The sequence below is a fragment of the Schistocerca piceifrons genome, chromosome 5, assembly GCF_021461385.2.
Source record: "Schistocerca piceifrons isolate TAMUIC-IGC-003096 chromosome 5, iqSchPice1.1, whole genome shotgun sequence".
NCBI classification, from domain to species: domain Eukaryota; kingdom Metazoa; phylum Arthropoda; class Insecta; order Orthoptera; family Acrididae; genus Schistocerca; species Schistocerca piceifrons.
Genome location: NC_060142.1, coordinates 190,892,927 through 190,910,730, shown reverse-complemented (window position 1 = coordinate 190,910,730; position 17,804 = coordinate 190,892,927). Strand labels below are relative to the sequence as shown.

Genomic DNA, 17,804 nt, shown 5'->3' with positions numbered 1-17,804 from the left:
TGTCCTGTGGTTTAAACAAACCTGTGACCATTCTTGCTACCTTTCTCTGTATATGTTTAATATCCCGTGTTAGTCGCACCTGGCATGGGTCCCACACACTTAAATAAATTTATTTATTCCATGTGATCTGATGGTACACAGTGTGTTGCAGATGTCGGAAAATATCATTTAACATTGTTAACATGTATTAACGTAAGCCTATAGTATTCTAATGTATTATATTGCTCAATGTTTTCAATTTAACACAAACAGCAAGGTTATTTTTCTAAGTATTCATTTACAGAGTAAAAACAGTGACACAACAAATATAACTTCACGGCTTTGCTAAATTTTATGTAGTCTTCGATGGACTTAATACTAGTGGGAAGATTGTTGAACAGTTGGAGGCCCATGTGGAAAACTCCCTTTTTACACAGTTGAGTGTTTGTACGTATAACATGCAGGTTTGCGTTTTTCCTGGTGTTGTGTTCATGTATTTCACTATTTTTTACGACTCTGGGGTCAGTTGGCACTATGTGTTTTCTGAAGAATTTTAGAGTCTCAAGAATGTAGAGGCAAGGCAGTTTAAGGATTTCCAACTTTCTGAAGATGGGTTTGCAGGAGTCTCTGGGTTTGCTCCCAGTAATAATCCTCATTGCTCTCTTCTGGATTCTGAATGTGCTCAGAGCAGTTGGAGCATTTCCCCAGAATATTACACCATATTTTAGGTGGGCTTGTATATAAGCGTAGTATGCACTGGTTAATGTTTTCAGGCTAGCACATGTTTTCAGTACACTCAATGCATAACAGCCAGTACAAATCCTGGCATTTACCTTTCCTGTATGTGTATTCCATTTCAGGTTATCTTGAACCCACAAACCTAGGAATTTGAAAACAATGTTGGTATCTATTGACTGGTTATTTATAGTGACAGATGGCTGAGAGGAATTTGCATTTTGTGTTGTGTGGAAGTTCATGGAAGCTGTCTTTTTGGTGTTGATAGTTAATCTGTTGATTTTTGCCCAGTTGCTGAGTTGATCAGTAGCCAAGTTCACAGCTTTTTGCACAGCCTCTGTATTCTCCCCTTTGAGGAGTACAGTTGTGTCATCAGCAAATATTATTGTTTTGTGTGCATCAACATTCAGTCTCAAGTCATTAATATACAGGAGGAAAAGTAGGGGTCCCAATACTGAGCCCTGTGGAACACCTTGCTTTACAGTTTTATTACTTGATAGTATTTCGGTTATTGAGTTGTTTTGTCTATTAGTATATTTCATGCTGACACTCTGCATCCAATTGGTTAGGAATGTAGCAATCCAGTTGTTTGCTATTCCTCTGATAGTGTAGTGTTCTAATTTTTCCAGTAATATTTTGTGGTCAGCAGTGTCAAAAGCCTTTGACAGATCCAGAAATATGCCTGTTATGGGTTGTTTTCTGTCTAATAGTTCTAAAAGTGTATTTATGCAATCATATGCTGCAGTTCCAGCAGATTTGTTGCTTCTGAACCCATGTTGAGCTAAACTTAGTAAATCTTTTTTTTCAATGAAGTCCATCATTTTTTTGGACATTATTTTTTCAAAAACTTTAGAAAAGCAGGATGAGATTGAAATAGGCCTATAGTTATTCATATCTTTATTATCACCTTTTTTGAAGACAGGAATTACTTTAGAAAGTTTCAGAGCTTCAGGGAAGATACCTGCCTGGAAAGAACAGTCACAGAGGTGAGTTAATGGTTCAGCAATTGTGTGTTCACAATTTCTGATTACAGCTTCTGGGATACCATCAATTCCAGCTGAATATGAATTTTTTAACTCTCTGAGGGCTTTTGCAACATCATTTTCAGTGACTTTGGTAATGAAAATTGACTCTGCACATGTGTGATATTTTTGGTTTGCTGGTTGGTAATTTGTGTTAGGATTATTTTGGACCAGTTTTTCAGCTATGCTTGTAAAGAAATTGTTGAATGAGTTCATCACAACTTCGGGATTAGATATAGATTCATTGTGGAGTTTGATTTCTATGTTCGTATGTGAAGCTTTCATTTCCCCTCTTTCCCTTTTTATGATATTCCACATTGCTTTTACTTTATTGCTGGATTTGTCAATGTACTCATCATTCTGCATCCTTTTTGCTTGTCTTATCACTCTTCTTAGGATACATGTGTAGTTTTTATAGTATTCTGTTAGTTTGGGGGAGTCACTACTTTGTTTACATAACATGTGCAGTATTCTTTTATGTTTGCAAGAGATTTTTATAGCTGGTGTAATCCAACTCTTGTTTCTATTATTATTTATTCTTACTGGTTTTTGCGGAAAGGCCTCTTCAAAGTGGTGGATCATTTTGTCAAGAACTATGTTGAATTTCATGTTGACATCATTGGCCGTGTACATCTCTGTCCACTTTTCTTTACTAAGGAGGGCATTTAGCTTGTTCAAGTTCTCTTGGGTGAAAAACCTTCGTAAAGTTTTAGGTGGGACTGGGTTTGAGGCATCTTTGCTAACATCGACCTTTAGAATGACAGCTTGGTGGTCACTGAATCCTGCATTGTATACTTCTAGAGTTGGGTTAAGTTTATTTCTATTTGCAAAAATTTGATCTAGAGCTGTCTTGGATGTGGGTGTTATTCTAATGAGCTCGTTTACAAGGCCATGCAGATTATAAGTTTTTGCAATGTTAATCAATGTTTCCCTGTTTCTGTTGTGGGTGAGAAAATCTGTATTAAAGTCACCACATATAATCACCTCCTGTTTCCACTGACTTATTTTGGATAGAAACAAGTCCATTTGTAACAGAAAATCATTAATACTACTCGAGGGGGACGGTAGATTGTAGCTACAATTAGATTTAGATCTGTAAGCTTTATGGCTGCGCATTCAAAGATCTTATCTGTTCCTATTTCCTTTAGGGTAGGAAGTGGGCTATATTCAATGTGTTGTTTAATGAAGATGGCAACCCCACCATGTCCATCATTTGATCTGGAGTAGTGTTCACACAATTTGAAGTTAGGTAGTGAGATTAGCTTAACCACATCAGTGCAGAGCCAGTGCTCTGCTAGGCATACTACTGAGATATCACCGAGTTCACTGGTCAACAAAATGCTTAAGTCATCAGTTTTGTTGCTCAAGGATTGGACATTGTGATAATAGATTTTCAGGTCTGAGTGGCATTTACTCAAAGGCTCGAAGTCATATTTACTGTGTCACTGACCTTTAGTTTAAATTGTGCTGTATTCCAGGTATGTTGACGTCTGAGCAATTGTGCTGGTTCTGTTGGTCGTCCTTGGCAGCCATCTCATCTTCCAGGTGGGCCTGAAAAGTATCCACATGCACTTCACACTGTTGAGGCATCACATTGACGTTTTGGAGGGATGTCTCGATAATGTTCACCATCACATTATTGATCCTTTCAGGTTCCTGACCTTTTTGAGGGTTCAGGGGGTTTGTGTTTCATCTCTGTGACTTCGTGACCCATTTGTCTAGTGTAGTTTGCACAGTATGGCCACTATTACTCTTTTTATTTCCCATCTTGTTTGTCTTTATCCAATTGCTTATTAGCGTCTGTTTATGGTTTCTGACTTTTGGTTTCTTATTGTCACCCATAGTTGTCAGGAAGGCCAGTCTATTGCAGATAATCTCCTTGCCACATTTGTTTAGGTGTAAGCCATGTGTTGTGAAGTGGTTTCTGGCTAGTCTCTCTATTTCAAAGTTCACAGCAATTCTTTTTTTGTACGCGTGTTTAGCTAAATTCAGAGCCTGTATCAGGTGGAGGTTTGCAGTATTAATTTTACTATTTAAATTTTGAACATCATATCTCCTGGGTATAGGATGGATAATGATATTCATTTTGTGACTTAGAGCGAGTATTGGTTCCAATGGTTCTACCACATGCTTCAACATTAGATCGAGAGGTTTGACTGTGTCGTTAGAACCCCCTATTACAATCAAAGTATCACGTGTACCAAAGCTTCTTGTCAAATATTCTGAATTTTTTATCACTTCTTTTAGTGGGGCGCCAGGTTTTCTATGCTTTTTACCTGGTATGAGGGCCCTAGTTTGTCTTGCAGTATTTGAGCACAGTCTCTTCCATGACTGTCACTTAATATTAGTACTTTCATTTTTTCTGAGATTTTCTTGCTATGTAACGTTCTGGAATTTCTTTCATTTTTGTCCTGCACATATATTGGTGCTTGAGACATTATGTTTGTCGGCGGATTATTCATACACTTTATGGCAGATTGTTCACTTTGGGTTAATTTTTGCGTAAGATATTGAGCAAAGTTAGACTGCAAATTGACCTTGCTAGCATCTTGCACCCAGCGGTTATCAGTAGTTACACTTTTAAAATCACTTTCTGGATCCATTTCATGTAGGCGTACTCCCTACATTAGCCTTGTTTTCAGTTGCAGTTTGTTTACATTCAGATTTTACAGGGCTACGATCTCATGTGGCGCTAGACAACACATGATTTCTGAGCGTTACATTCTGAGCACAATTTATGGCTTGAATATTTCTCGTAGTACGTTGTCCCATCAAACGCCAGTTTTTGTTACCGATATTTACGTTCGGTGTGCGGATGATGAGTTCATGGTTCGTGGTTTTATTGGTTACTGCCACTTCAAGTTCATTACACTTCACTAATAGTTCATGATACTTCACCAGTAGGCTTTCAAGCTTCAGGTTGAGGTCCATTATTTCTTGTTTCAACGACGTAATTATGTGATCCTGCGTTTTTAGAGTATTGTTTACTTTGGATTCAGTTGCTTGTATGATGCACTGGTGGCATGTCCACTGTTCTTCACTGTTAAAGTATTTCAGGTTAACTTTGTCACATTTTACGTGATACCAGTAATTACAGTTAATACACAGAATACCTCGTATAACTCTTTTCGAACATATTTTGCACTTATTACGGTCGAAATTCATTGGAACTGCGGGATCGGCAATTTGTACACTTTTACCTGGCGCCATCTTTTACTCAGTCCTCACTTGTGGAATGTTCTTGGATGGGTTGTACAAATGATTTGTAAGCAATCTCTTAAGTAGACTGATTGCACTTCCCCAGTAGTCTACCAATAAACCGAAGTCTACCACCTGCGTTACCCATGACCAAACCTATGTTATCATTCCATTTCATATCCCTACAAAGTGTTACACCCAGGTTGTCAGATTCCAACAGTGACTCATTGTTGTTATAATCATAGGATGCAAAATTTTTTTGTTATGTGAAGTGCACAATTTTACTTTTCTGAAATTTAGAGCAAGTTGCCAATCACTGCACCGTGTTGAAATCTTATCAAGATATGTGTGAATATTTATGCAGCTTCTCTCCAATGGTACTTCATTACAGATAACTGTATCATCTGTGAAAAGCCTAATTAACTATTAATAATGTCTGCAAGGTGATTAATAAACAACATGAGCAGCAAGGATCCCAACACATTTTCCTGGGGCACACCAAAAGTTACTTCCACGTCTGACAATTACTGTGCATACAAGATAACATGCTGTATCCTCCCTATCAAAAAGTCCTCAATTCAGTCACAAATTTCACTTGACACCCCATATGATTGTACTTTTGACAGTAAGCATAGGTACAGTACTGAGTCAAATTTTCTTTGGAAATCAAGGAACACTGCATCTAACTGGTTGCCTTGATCCAAAGCTTTCAGTGTGTCATGTGAAAAAAGTGCGAGTTGAGTTTCACATGATTGATGTTTTTGAAAACCATGCTTGTTGACGTGAGAAGGTCATTCTGTTCAAGATACCTCATTATGTTTGAGCTCAGAATATGTTCTTAGATGCTACAACAAACTGATGTCAAGGATATTGGATGGTAGTTTTGTGGATCACTTCTACTACCCTTCTTGTAGATGGATGTGACTTGTGCCTTTTTCCAAGAACTGTCTACAATTTTTTGTTCAAATGATCTACAATAAATTATAGTGAGAAGAGTGGCTAACTCAGCCATAAATTCAGTATATAATGTGACATGGATTCCATGGGAGGCTGGAGCTTGGTTCAATTTTAATGATTTCAGCTGTTTCTCAACACCACTGACACTAACAATGTCCACCTTCATCACATGTAAGTTCACTGTCAGAGCTGTATTGTGACATTTCCTCATTGTCTTTTGAAGGAACATAAGAGTCTTCTGAGTTGAGGTTAACATCTGACTCCTCATCCCTAATATGCAGTCAAAGCAAGTTCTAAATTCTTTCTGGCCCATGCAGAAACATTGTTGAGTGCTCCACTCATGTCTGCCAACCCGAAACAAATGATGTAGATTCCATGAATGGGATAGAAAAACTGAATAAGAATAATTTAACCACTAAAAACAAAGTCTTTCCAAACTTTGTGTAAAGAGGAATGCGAGTCTCTGAGACCAGGTGATTAATAAATGTATAGAGCAATAACGGAGTGTCAAATAGCCCGAAAGTAGTACGTACAGTATCCTGGAGCCAGAGCAGTATTTTGGCTGGCGTCTGTGCTACACTGGCCAGTTCACTTCAGGTGATCTTCCTGGGCCAGGTCCCAACTGTGAAAGCATTCCATCAAGTAGGATCTCACTTTTGAATCACCACTACAACACTGGCTGTCCATATTGACATTCACTGTGAGGAGCTGCCAGCTATGAACCTACACTGTTTGTGACCTCTACTCTGCAGAAGATATGGCCACCACCTTTGTGACCAGAAGTTGGACTCTGTAGTATTTCTTGTGTTATTCATTGGCACTTACACCATGCTTTAACTTGTGCACATCTCTTACAGACTTTGGTAGTGGTACACCAAATGGCAGGAAAGTTCACAATCCAATCTATTGTGACAAATAGTACTCTTGTTTCTATTTGTTCAGTTAATGTCCCACATTAACTTATGTCAGATTCAGTTTCACTGTCTGTTATTATTCATGTTCATGCAGTATTCTAGATATAACTTCTTTTTAGTTATCATGTTCAACACTAATTCCCATGAGAGAAAACTGTTTATTTGCGTTACATGAACTGAATAATCAGTTTTTACTTGGGTATTTTTTCCTTGTGCCACCTACAGTGGACACTTCAGAGTCAGCACACTAATATTGTGGAAATTGTGAACTGAAATGGGAATCCCTGGAGGGAAGATGATGTTTTCATGAGGCACTATTGAGAAAATTTAGGAAACTCACATTTGATGGTACCTACAGAATGTTTCTATTGCCATCAACATACATTTTGCATAAGGACTATGATGATACGATAATCCATATGAATGCAGGAAGTCATACTTAGTAATTCCACCAATATAAGCAAGGGAGATTCCTCTGACTGGGGAGAAATACTAATGTGGCTCCACAAGACTCTATCTTAGGTCCACTTTTGATTATTATACACTCTACGATAAAAAGCTGAAGCATCACAAAGGAATTGTCTGAATGGGACCAAATTTGGTAGATGTGATGTACATGTACAGACAAACAAATGATTAAAATTTCTGAAAAATTGGATGATTTATTCAAGAGAAAGAGATTCACAAATTGCACAAGTCAATGACATGTTGGTCTATCTTTGGCCCTTATGCAAGCACTTATTCAGCTCGACATTAATTGATAGAATTATTGGATGTCCTATTGTGGGATATCGTGCCAAAGTATGTCTCATTGGCCTGTTAGATCATCAAAATCACAAGATGGTTGAAGGACGCTGCCCGTAATGCTTCAAACATTTTCAATTCAGGAGAAATCTGGTAACATTGCTGGCCAAGAGAGGGTTTGGTAAGCATGCAGACAAGCAGTAGAACTCTCACCATGTGTGGGCAGGCATTATATTGATGAATTTTAAGTCCAGGATGGCTTACCATGAAGGGCAACAAAGTGGGGTCTAGACTATCGTAAGGGTGCCGCGGATGACAAACAAAGGGGTCATGCTATGAAAAGAAATGACACCCCAGACCATCACTCCTGGTTGTTGGGCCATTTGGTGGCTGACAGTCACTGCTGTCTGGTAGTGTCTCCAGACATGTCTTTGGTCTGAAATCTCATTGATTGGACTAGAACTGTTTTCAGTGATGAGTCCTGTTTCAAACTGAGCCCCAGTGACCAATGAAAACATGTCTAGAGACATCCTGGACAGCAGTGCCCATATTGATGAGAATTTAAACAGGAAAAATGCACATTTTAACTGCTAAAACTACTTAGTTCAGCTACATTTGCACTTAGAATCATTGTAAATCTTGGGGAGAGACCAATCAGTAATTTGCAATATTTGATGTATTTTCATTCAGTAATGTCATATTGTTCTTGGGTAATTCATCTTTAAGAAAGAAAGTTATGACATTTGTGCAGATTTACCAGGGTGTGGGCAATGTATGGCCATTAACTTTGAGTGTGGCTTGCTAATGTCAATAGGGGGTGGCCATATACTCACTCTGTAGTCTAACAATGCAACATAATGATGTTAATACCAAAGTCTTATATTAGCAGTGAGACATTAGTGAATAATTTAATGAAAGTTGTTCTGAGGTTGGACCTGTTGGTTGAAATCCCAAAGGCTAATAACATTGCTCAAAACGGATTGAATTTATCTTTGGTATAAATATCTTTTAATTATTTTTTAGAGAAGCACAACATATGCGAAAAATATAAATAACTCATTAAATAACTGTACGGTGTCTATTACCAGCGCAAATTTTTGGTATTTCTTAGTGGAGATGCAGCATTATACTCTGCAGCAGGCACTATATCACAATGTACAAGCCCTGTTACACGAAAATAACAGTCGCGGCATACACACCACCCATAGCTTTACCAGCTCCAGATGAAATACCTCACCAACAATCCAGATACAAGACAACAGGCAAAAGGTTATGAGCTCTGTCCTACACATACTGCCAGCAGCCATAAAAAGCTTAACAACCAATGAAATTCAGTTTAAGAGAAGCCTAAAGGATTTATTGGTGGCCAACCCCCTCTACTCCATTGATGAATTTCTCAGTAGACCCAACTGATTGGTGTGTGTGTCTATATATATATATATATATATATATATATAATATAACTTCTGCACAATTTCAGTGCAGTAATGTGTTCATTGTAAATAACTGTGTGTGTGTGTGTGTGTGTGTGTATGTGTAAGTACAATCTTAACTTCTGCACTATTTCAGTGCAGTAATGTGTTCATAGTAAATAAGTATTATAGTAGTTGTATTACACATTTATTACCTTATAAATGAATAAAAAGACTTTTTTATTTTAAATTCAGTGCATTAGTATTTGTAAAATGATTCTTTCATATAGTGTTCATTAAAAAATGATGATCATTCCACTTGAGACCTATGGAATGGTACATTAGCTTATTTGTTTTAGTTGTAAATATTTGTCATGTATTATTGTTTTTCTGACATGTTCTACATCCCGGAGGACCTCCTCACTACGTATCAATTGGAATGAAAGTAAATCTAATCTAATCTTAAAGGTTCGATCACACGAGCAGTCCTTGATTCAGTGCACATACTTTCATTCTGACCACCATTCATAATTTTCATAACAGTTTCATACCATAGCTTATGATAAAATATATGAAAATCTTTGCAGACATTTTCCAATCTCTTAACAAACTCATTTACACATTACTTTAACAATTTCAAAAAAATCCCAAACACACAAATTGCCACATTTGGCACTCTAGTCAAAACACTAACATAACCTGTTTTATAAATCACAACTACAGTTCAACACACATTGAAAATTATTATAATATAATGGGAAGAAACTCATGCTGGTAAGATCATTTGTATCTCTGTGGAGGTATTCATAGTTGTGGCACTATTTATGCAAATGAACAATTGCTTATAGCATTTTTATAGTTGTTTAGTTAGAAAAATAATCTTAATTTATTTGCAGGCATAATTGTCTTTCATCAGGTGTATCAGAAGGTTGACTTTCATGATGGATTCAGTTATTACAATTTACTATGGACAATAATGGTAATAATGCAATAACTTTTCACCTATTGAAGCTTCAGACATGGATTTATGTTCAATGACCTCATCCCATTGCAATAATTCCAAAACTGTCATAGGTTTTTCTCTTAACATTCTTTTAATGAGTCTTAATATATTTTCATTAAAATTATATTAGTGACAGCATCTCAAGTCACAGGTCCCTCCACATTAGCTTGTCCCATGACCAGGTCGCCAGAACACACCTCTCATCCTGCCTGGAAAAACCTTGATGATTGCTGGGCCTCATGGCTTGCTAGTCACCTCTTCCTCCATTCAGTTCGCCTGTCACAGCCATCTGACAGTTGGCTGCTCCAAAACACATTCACACCAGCTCACAGTTGCCTGTCAAATTCAATCCGTCCTGCGGGAGTCAAACCAGCTGTTTGCAATGTGACATACCCCAACTTCATATATCACTCACATGCTGAGTGGTATATGAAGTAGCACCATAGTTCACCATATAATGTCAGGTAATACCAATTTTTTCAGATTTTTAACTATGCCAAAACTCATGTAATAATTTTGTTAGTGGTGAATCAGACAGCATGAGCATTATCTCTAGCATACATATACATATATTAACTAAAACGTAATTGATGTATATTTACCTAAACATCCTATTAATAATTTGATAAAGAAATATAAATGCCATGTGACTAGGGCCTCCCATTGGGTACACTGTTCACCAGGTGCAAGTCTTTCGATTTGACACCACTTCAGCAACTTGCGTGTGTTTCAGCAGCGCAATGGGTGTGTACAGAATGGTTCACAGAAGGCCATAGAATATGAAAAGATAGGTCAGGGCTCACCATCCAACCCCCCCCCCCCCCTCCCCCCAAGAAGATCAACACCTCATATGAATCACACTAAAGGACAGATCGGTGTCCTCCTCAGCTCTGGCACAACAGTGGAACAGTCCAGCATATCACACACTACCACAGCCGTATCACAGTGACTGCTTTCACACAAGACATACATTGCCAACTGAGGCATAATAGTGTGGGATGCTATTGGGTACAACCATTAATCACAGCTGGCATTTGAACAGGGCACTGTGACCAGTGTGGCCTATGTGAATGATGTCTTGTGAGCAGTAGCCAGACCCTTTCTGCACAACACCCCAGGAACTATTTTTCAGCAAGACAATGTATGACCACATGTTGCTGCATGAACATGACTTGTTGGTGCCACAAGATGTCAGCTTTTGCCCTGGCTTGCCAGATCACCAGACTTGCCACCAATCAAATATGTGTGGGATATGGTGAAACAATGAGTGCAGCACTGTGACCTAACGCCAACCACCATAGATGAAATTTGGAACCAACAAAACGCAGTATGGATGGCACAGGGCACCATTCATACCTTATATGCATAGACGCCATCACAGAACACATTCTGAACTGAGGTGACTGAAATGCTAATCATTTCTGCAGAACATACTGATGTATATGTTCTGTGAATATGAACGTCCTTCTGTGAATATGAGTGTCCTATCTCTAGCTGTTCCAGGTGTTGTGATTTTTGTGAATATGATTCTATATGCAGTCTGATGATATGCATGAGCTATTACCAACATCTCATTTAACTTGAGCATTTGTAATTCTAGTTTGCTAATGAAAGGAGTAGAGAACTTCACTCTCATGTCTGCGACACAAGCAAGCGTAACTGCACTTAGCCACACCTATATCAGTTCTACCAGGAGGTGGTCTATGAATCTACAGGGAGTTATGATAAGGAATCTAAAGAGGTATGTATCATCTGCTGATGATATCCATTGTTTACACATCACACAATAATAGAGCAAATTCTTTGTGAATGCGTCTTTGTGTTTCATGACAAACTATTTGCTCAGTTTTTGCAGCCCTACAGATAACATTCTTCCATCATTGTACCATACAAGTTTATTAACCCTTTGAATGTCAAGGTAATGATCTATCGTCACCCCCTACTGATGCTAATACTGTCAGGGTGTCGATTTGTCGGTACTCTGCTTAGTCTTGTTTAGCTTATAGAATCGGGCACTAGATGGTGTTGGCGTGCTGAATACAGCTGCTCTTTACCTCGAGCCATGTGTAGGTTGAAAGCTATCAACAATTGAGCATTGTTTCAGTGAAATATTAGCGTTCAATTATTCCACTTTTGCATCGTTTCTTTATTGACGTCGTGTTTCGCAGTACATGTTTACATTGTGTTATTGCATTCTACATTCTTGTTTTTGCCCAGTACTGTTATTTATCATTGTTTCTGTGTGTTTTTCTTCATGTTAAGAGTTTACAATTTGTTTATTTTCTTCGTTTTTTGTGAAAAATGTGACCTACACCAGGCCACAGCAGACGACTTACGGACGAAGAGATTTGTGAACTTTTAGAATGTACTAGTGATACAGAATGTTCTAGCGTACGTAGCAACAGTTCAGAAAGTGAAAGTGATGTACTTGATGATATTGTGAATGAAAGTGAAGACGAAATGCAAGATGTACAATACACTGAAGTAATTGCACCTGAAACACTACAGCTGTTACCACATCAGAGCAGCCACGACCAAAACATATGCTGCCAACAGGATCTCCTGTGATAGAATATTTCAATCTGTTCTTTACTACAATGTTGCTGCAGCTTATTGTAACTGAAACAAATCACTCAGGTAAACAGTTTATAACTAAACGTGCTACATTGTCCAAACCGTATAAGAAATGGAAGAATGTGACAAGTACTGAGGTAAGAGTTTTTATTGCTTGCTTACTAATTATGGGACTCAATAAAAGGCCCACAATGCTTCCATACTGGAGCAAAAAACCGTCACAGGCATTTCCATGGTTTGGTAAAATGTTTTCTGCCCACCAATTTAGACACCTTATGAAATGCTTTCATCTTGTGGATAGTGAGAAATGTCCAGCACCATGCCATCCTGATTATGACCCATGTATCAAGTACCAGCCATTGGTAGATCATGCTAATAATGTATTTAGACATCATTACACACCTCATGAACAACTTAGTACTGATGAGAGTCTAGTTGGCACTAAATGTCACACTTACCTATTACAGTATTTGCCAAACAAACACCAACACCAATGGGGAATCATATTCTGGATGCTGTGTGACTGTATAATGCACTATTGTCTTGGGTTTTATACTTACAGAGGTGCCAAAAGCCAAAGATAAGGCTGAGATTGCAAGACATGGCTTAGGTTACTGTGTTGTCCAGAAGATACTGTGTTTGGGCAATTATTTGAGCAAGGGATATCATATCTTTGTAGACAACTTTTTCATGTCAGTACCATTTGTAAAAAGTCTTTATAAATTAGGTACATACATTACTGGTACTGTAAGAAAAAGCAGGAAATATTTGCCAGAGCAATTTAGAAAGAAATTTGGAATTGGAGGAAAGATGTATTGTAAGTCAGGTCCGATACTAGCGTGTGCATGCCGAGAGAAAGAATCCCAGTGTATCCCCATTATCTTATTGTCAAGTAAAGTTGGTTCTGGTGATATTGAAGTCAAAAATAAAAATAAAACAGTAAAAAAGCCAGAAATAATACTCAAGTACAACCAGTATGTGGGTGGAATTGACACATCAGACATGATGCTGTACGCGCATTTGGTTGAGAGGTGCACTCTTCGTTAGCGGTAGAAGGTACCTTTTAACATAATGTCAAGAAAGGTGCTGAACTCTTACATATTATACAAAGAGCATAATAATGGAAGGAAAGTTGTTTCCAGATATGTATATACTGTAATGATAATTGAAGCCTTGTCAGATGAACGGCTGCAAGAAAAAAATGCAACTGATGATCCTCGTGGTTCTCCGGGTTTGAGAAAACTTCCAGAGAAGAAAGAGTCAAGATGCTGTGTGTGTACTAGTGAGGGAAGGAAGAAAAGGTCAAGGACTGTTTGTAATAGATGGTAATAGATGTAATAAGGGATTGCATGGTGAATGTTTTCCTAAACACAAATTCTAAGTCATACTGTAACCATGGAAATTCTGTAATGTTCTCTTCAAATAAATAATTATAATCTCTCTAAATAATAACACAAATTTCATATCCTTCATGTCATTTTACTCAGAAATGTGTGTAGATTCTATGGACTGTAGTTAGCCTTCTTAAATTGAAGCACAGTGTTGGATATATGGAATCAAAGTCAGATTTATAATATTTTGAAAAATATATATTTTATTTGGACTGTCACAATCAAATTCATTTGAAACATTATGATAATCTGAGTAAGCCATAATATTCTACATACTTTTATGGATAAGTGATAATTTTTCATATTTGTAAAGTTAATACTGTGTGATATATGGCAATTTAAATAGAATGTAGCATAACGGAGTAAATACACATGACATTTTTAGCACACACCATTCCAAATCCACTGACTGCAAAAGGGTTAATGTCATTTGCTTGAATGTACCTGTAATGATTGTACAGGATGACAATTATTGAACTACATGAAATAAAATTGTCATAACTTCTTAACAATTTGTATAGGATATTCAAACTGTGCAGTCTGACATGGGGAATCATGGGTATTAGTATGCACATGCATGGTTTGGTTTGGCGATGAAGCCCACTTTCATTTTGATGGGTTCATCAATATGCAAGATTGGCTCATTTGGGGGACTGAGAATCCACATTTCTTGATCGAGAAGTTTCTTCACCCTCAATGGGTGATTGTGTGGTGTGCAATATCCAGTCACAGAATAATCAGTGTGATATTCCTTGATGGCACAGTGATTGCCAAATGGTATGTGAATGTTTTGGAAGATGGTTTCATCCACATTACCCAATGTGACCTTGATTTTGACAAGATGTGGTTGAAGCAAGATGGTTCTTGACCCCATTAGAGCAAGAGAGTGTTTGATGTCCTGGAGGAGCACTTTGGGGACTACATTCTGGCTTTGGGGCCCCAGAGGCCAATGGCATGGGCCTCAGTTGGCAGCCATTCTCTGGATCTGAATATATGTTAAAGACAAGTTGTACAGCAAATAATCCAAACCCATTGCTGAGCTGGAAACAACCATTCAAGAGGTCATCAACAACATCGGTATTCTGATGCTTCGTTGAGTCATGCAGAACTTCACTAGTTTGTGCCATATCATCACCAATGATGGCAGGCATACTTAACATGTCATAACCTAAATTCGAATATCTGTAGTGATGTTTACATGTTGAATGAAGTGTGTGCACCCCATAGTTTATAACTAATTTATGGCTTTTTTCGTATGGTTGAATGATTGTCATCTGTGGAATAGTATACATGACACCCATGTGGTATGGTGACAGCGAATCATCAGTATCGATGCAGCCAGAATGTGTGGTCTGGGATAAGTGGTAACCATATTTTGGGACCACTCATCCTTCCATGTCACCTAACAGGCTCGAACTATCTGCATTTCCTGCAGGTGACTTTGTCTCCCCTGCTGAAAGAAGTTCCATTGATGATTTGAAGGGTTATGTAGCTGATACGTGATGGTGCTCCAGCTCACTTCATCATTAACATCCAGACACATCTCAATCGTGTCTTCCCTGGTCGATGTATTGGAGAAGTGGGTCCAGTTGCATGGCCTGCTCATTCACTGGATCTCAACGCATGGTTATGGGGCCATCTCAAAAGTGTTGCATATGCAGAGCCCATTCCAGATGTGGATACACTGGAGCAGTGTATTCATGCTGCCTTTGACACTGTTCGGATGCAGCCTGACCGGCGTGAATGTGTGAGGCACAGTGCGTGGTACAGTGCTTATTAGACCACTGTCTCTTTAACAATGTATGACTGAATAAATGGTCTCTAGCATGGAAACCAGGCATTTCTGGATGTAAGTTCATTAGACCTTTTTTGTTGTGTATCCTCTCATTAATCAGTCTCTAGAGTTTGTACACAATGGAAGAAAGTCAATCTGTATATTTTTTCATTCAGTGAGTAAATGTTTTTAGTTCATTATTTTGTGACTGATTCTTAGAATTCAAGCCATTTTTGTGAGAGCACAAATAGTAACAGTTTATCTATTGTTTCAACTTACCTTTCCTGCCTCTTCCATATTCATATAACAAGAGCACATGAAACTAATAGATATCTTTCTAGATGAGGCATGTTGTCATTACTCCCTCTCATAGCTTACTCAGAGCATGAGCACTGTCATAGAATTATTCATTCTTTGATGGTATATCTTATACTATAGTGCTTGGTTTATTTTGTATATAGCCATAATATAGATTTTTGTGTATATATTATAAATATTAACCTAATGTGTTAGATGTCTTCTAATAGTTTAATTAGTCCATTCTCTTTCATTCCATGTAAATATTTCCTTATCTTTGTTCTATTTTCTTATATTGGTTTTATTCTTATAGTGTAGACCTCTGTATTTATTTTAGCAATCAATTTATATCCATAATCTTTCATATTATATTCTACTTCGTGTACAGATATTAAAGTTATCTGAGCATCTTGCATGTTAAGCGTAATGATGGACTCATTTTATCTTTGCGCATGCACCATGGTCACTGTTCTGTGATGCAAATTTCTACTGTACTTATGCATTACCTCTCGTTGTAACACAACATCATTTATTTCTCCCCACCACATCTACCAGTTTGTGATTGGAATGTGTATGCATTTTATTAGAGAATTTGCATCATGGTGTTTAAATTCATCTTATTACTTATTTCACAACATCCTTTTGTCGGTGAACAAAGTCTTAAATAACTAATGATTTACTTTATTTCTATTTACACTCATATAAATAAAAAGAGAGAATTTTATCCTAAAACTAAGTGAACATCTTTCACAATTTATAGTGAAATATTTTTCACTACACTTAAGCACAATAACATCATGAGTTGCTTTAACCTTTTGTCAAATCCATTCAGTGTTTGACAAAAGGTTTTCCACTTACAGGGTAAGCTAGTCTGTAGCATCGATCCACAGATCGATAAGCCAAAACATCATATGTGTATTATGTCTTCGAGTTGATCTTTGTTTTTGTATACTTCTGGGACCTCAGTTGCCGCCTAGTCTTCGACCTGTACATTTGTCATGTAATAAAAGTATTGATGATTAGAAGAGAGAACCAAGGTCATTACTTTACCACCTTGATATCTCCTTCAGTGGTGACCCCGAAGTTTGAATAATCTGTCGAACCAAGTATAAAGTTACTACTGTGGCGGCTTCCGTGTTCCGCGTGGACCTTTGTCCGCTACAGAATGGCCTTCTACAACACGCTGCCACCACCTGGTTTTCACCAGAAACAGCAACTAAATTCAAGCATGTCAGCTGTAGTCAGTGTCCAATGTGAATTTCCCCAGTCCTATAGCCTCGAGAACCCAGAGACCTCGTCAGGTGCAGTAGTTTTGAACATGATGCCAGCGATCTCCGACTCTATCTTTGTTAGCCCTGAAGTGCTTCAGTTTTCGCCGTTCTCAGCAGTACAAGAAACCACTACACACTGATACCAAACTTTAATGCAAGTACTGTAAATAGTGGGGAGCATAGTTTTCATAATGTGCCACAATGGGACGCCTTTTTGAATGTGTAAGCTCCATGTGTCTATCACTCCTGCGTCCGAGAGCGGCTGCCCGCATTCTTTGACCACCAGCTCATTGAATCTCCTGAAACTTCCGGCATTCAAACCTGCCCACCCGGAATTCTGGTTCAACCTGGTCGAGCAAACTTTCAGTGTCTGTGCACTTGATGACAACACCCATATCACATGCCTCATGAACCACTTCCATGACCATGTTGACTTAATTTATGACCTGGTTAAGTCACCTTCTCCGACCGGGAAGTACGCTACAGCTAAACAAACAATACTGGAGCATGTCTCCAAGACAAGAAGAGAAAAC

General features: G+C 38.0%; 1 protein-coding gene across 1 annotated transcript; it reads left to right on the top strand.

Annotated features, from left to right (window-relative positions):
* The first annotated feature begins 12,026 nt into the window (after positions 1-12,026).
* Positions 12,027-13,585, top strand: LOC124798884 (piggyBac transposable element-derived protein 4-like). The gene is made up of 4 exons (XM_047262416.1): positions 12,027-12,030; positions 12,282-12,448; positions 12,574-12,967; positions 13,101-13,585. Exons 1-4 carry the CDS (start codon positions 12,027-12,029, stop codon positions 13,583-13,585), a joined length of 1,050 nt encoding a protein of 349 aa, XP_047118372.1.
* The last annotated feature ends 4,219 nt before the right edge of the window (positions 13,586-17,804 follow it).

Bases quoted from the DNA above. Each gene is read 5' to 3' on its own strand.
- LOC124798884 (XM_047262416.1), top strand. The intron at 12,449-12,573 runs GTAATTGCACCT...ATGTTGCTGCAG, and splicing joins AAGATGTACAATACACTGAA to CTTATTGTAACTGAAACAAA. The intron at 12,968-13,100 runs GTCTAGTTGGCA...TTATACTTACAG, and splicing joins ACAACTTAGTACTGATGAGA to AGGTGCCAAAAGCCAAAGAT.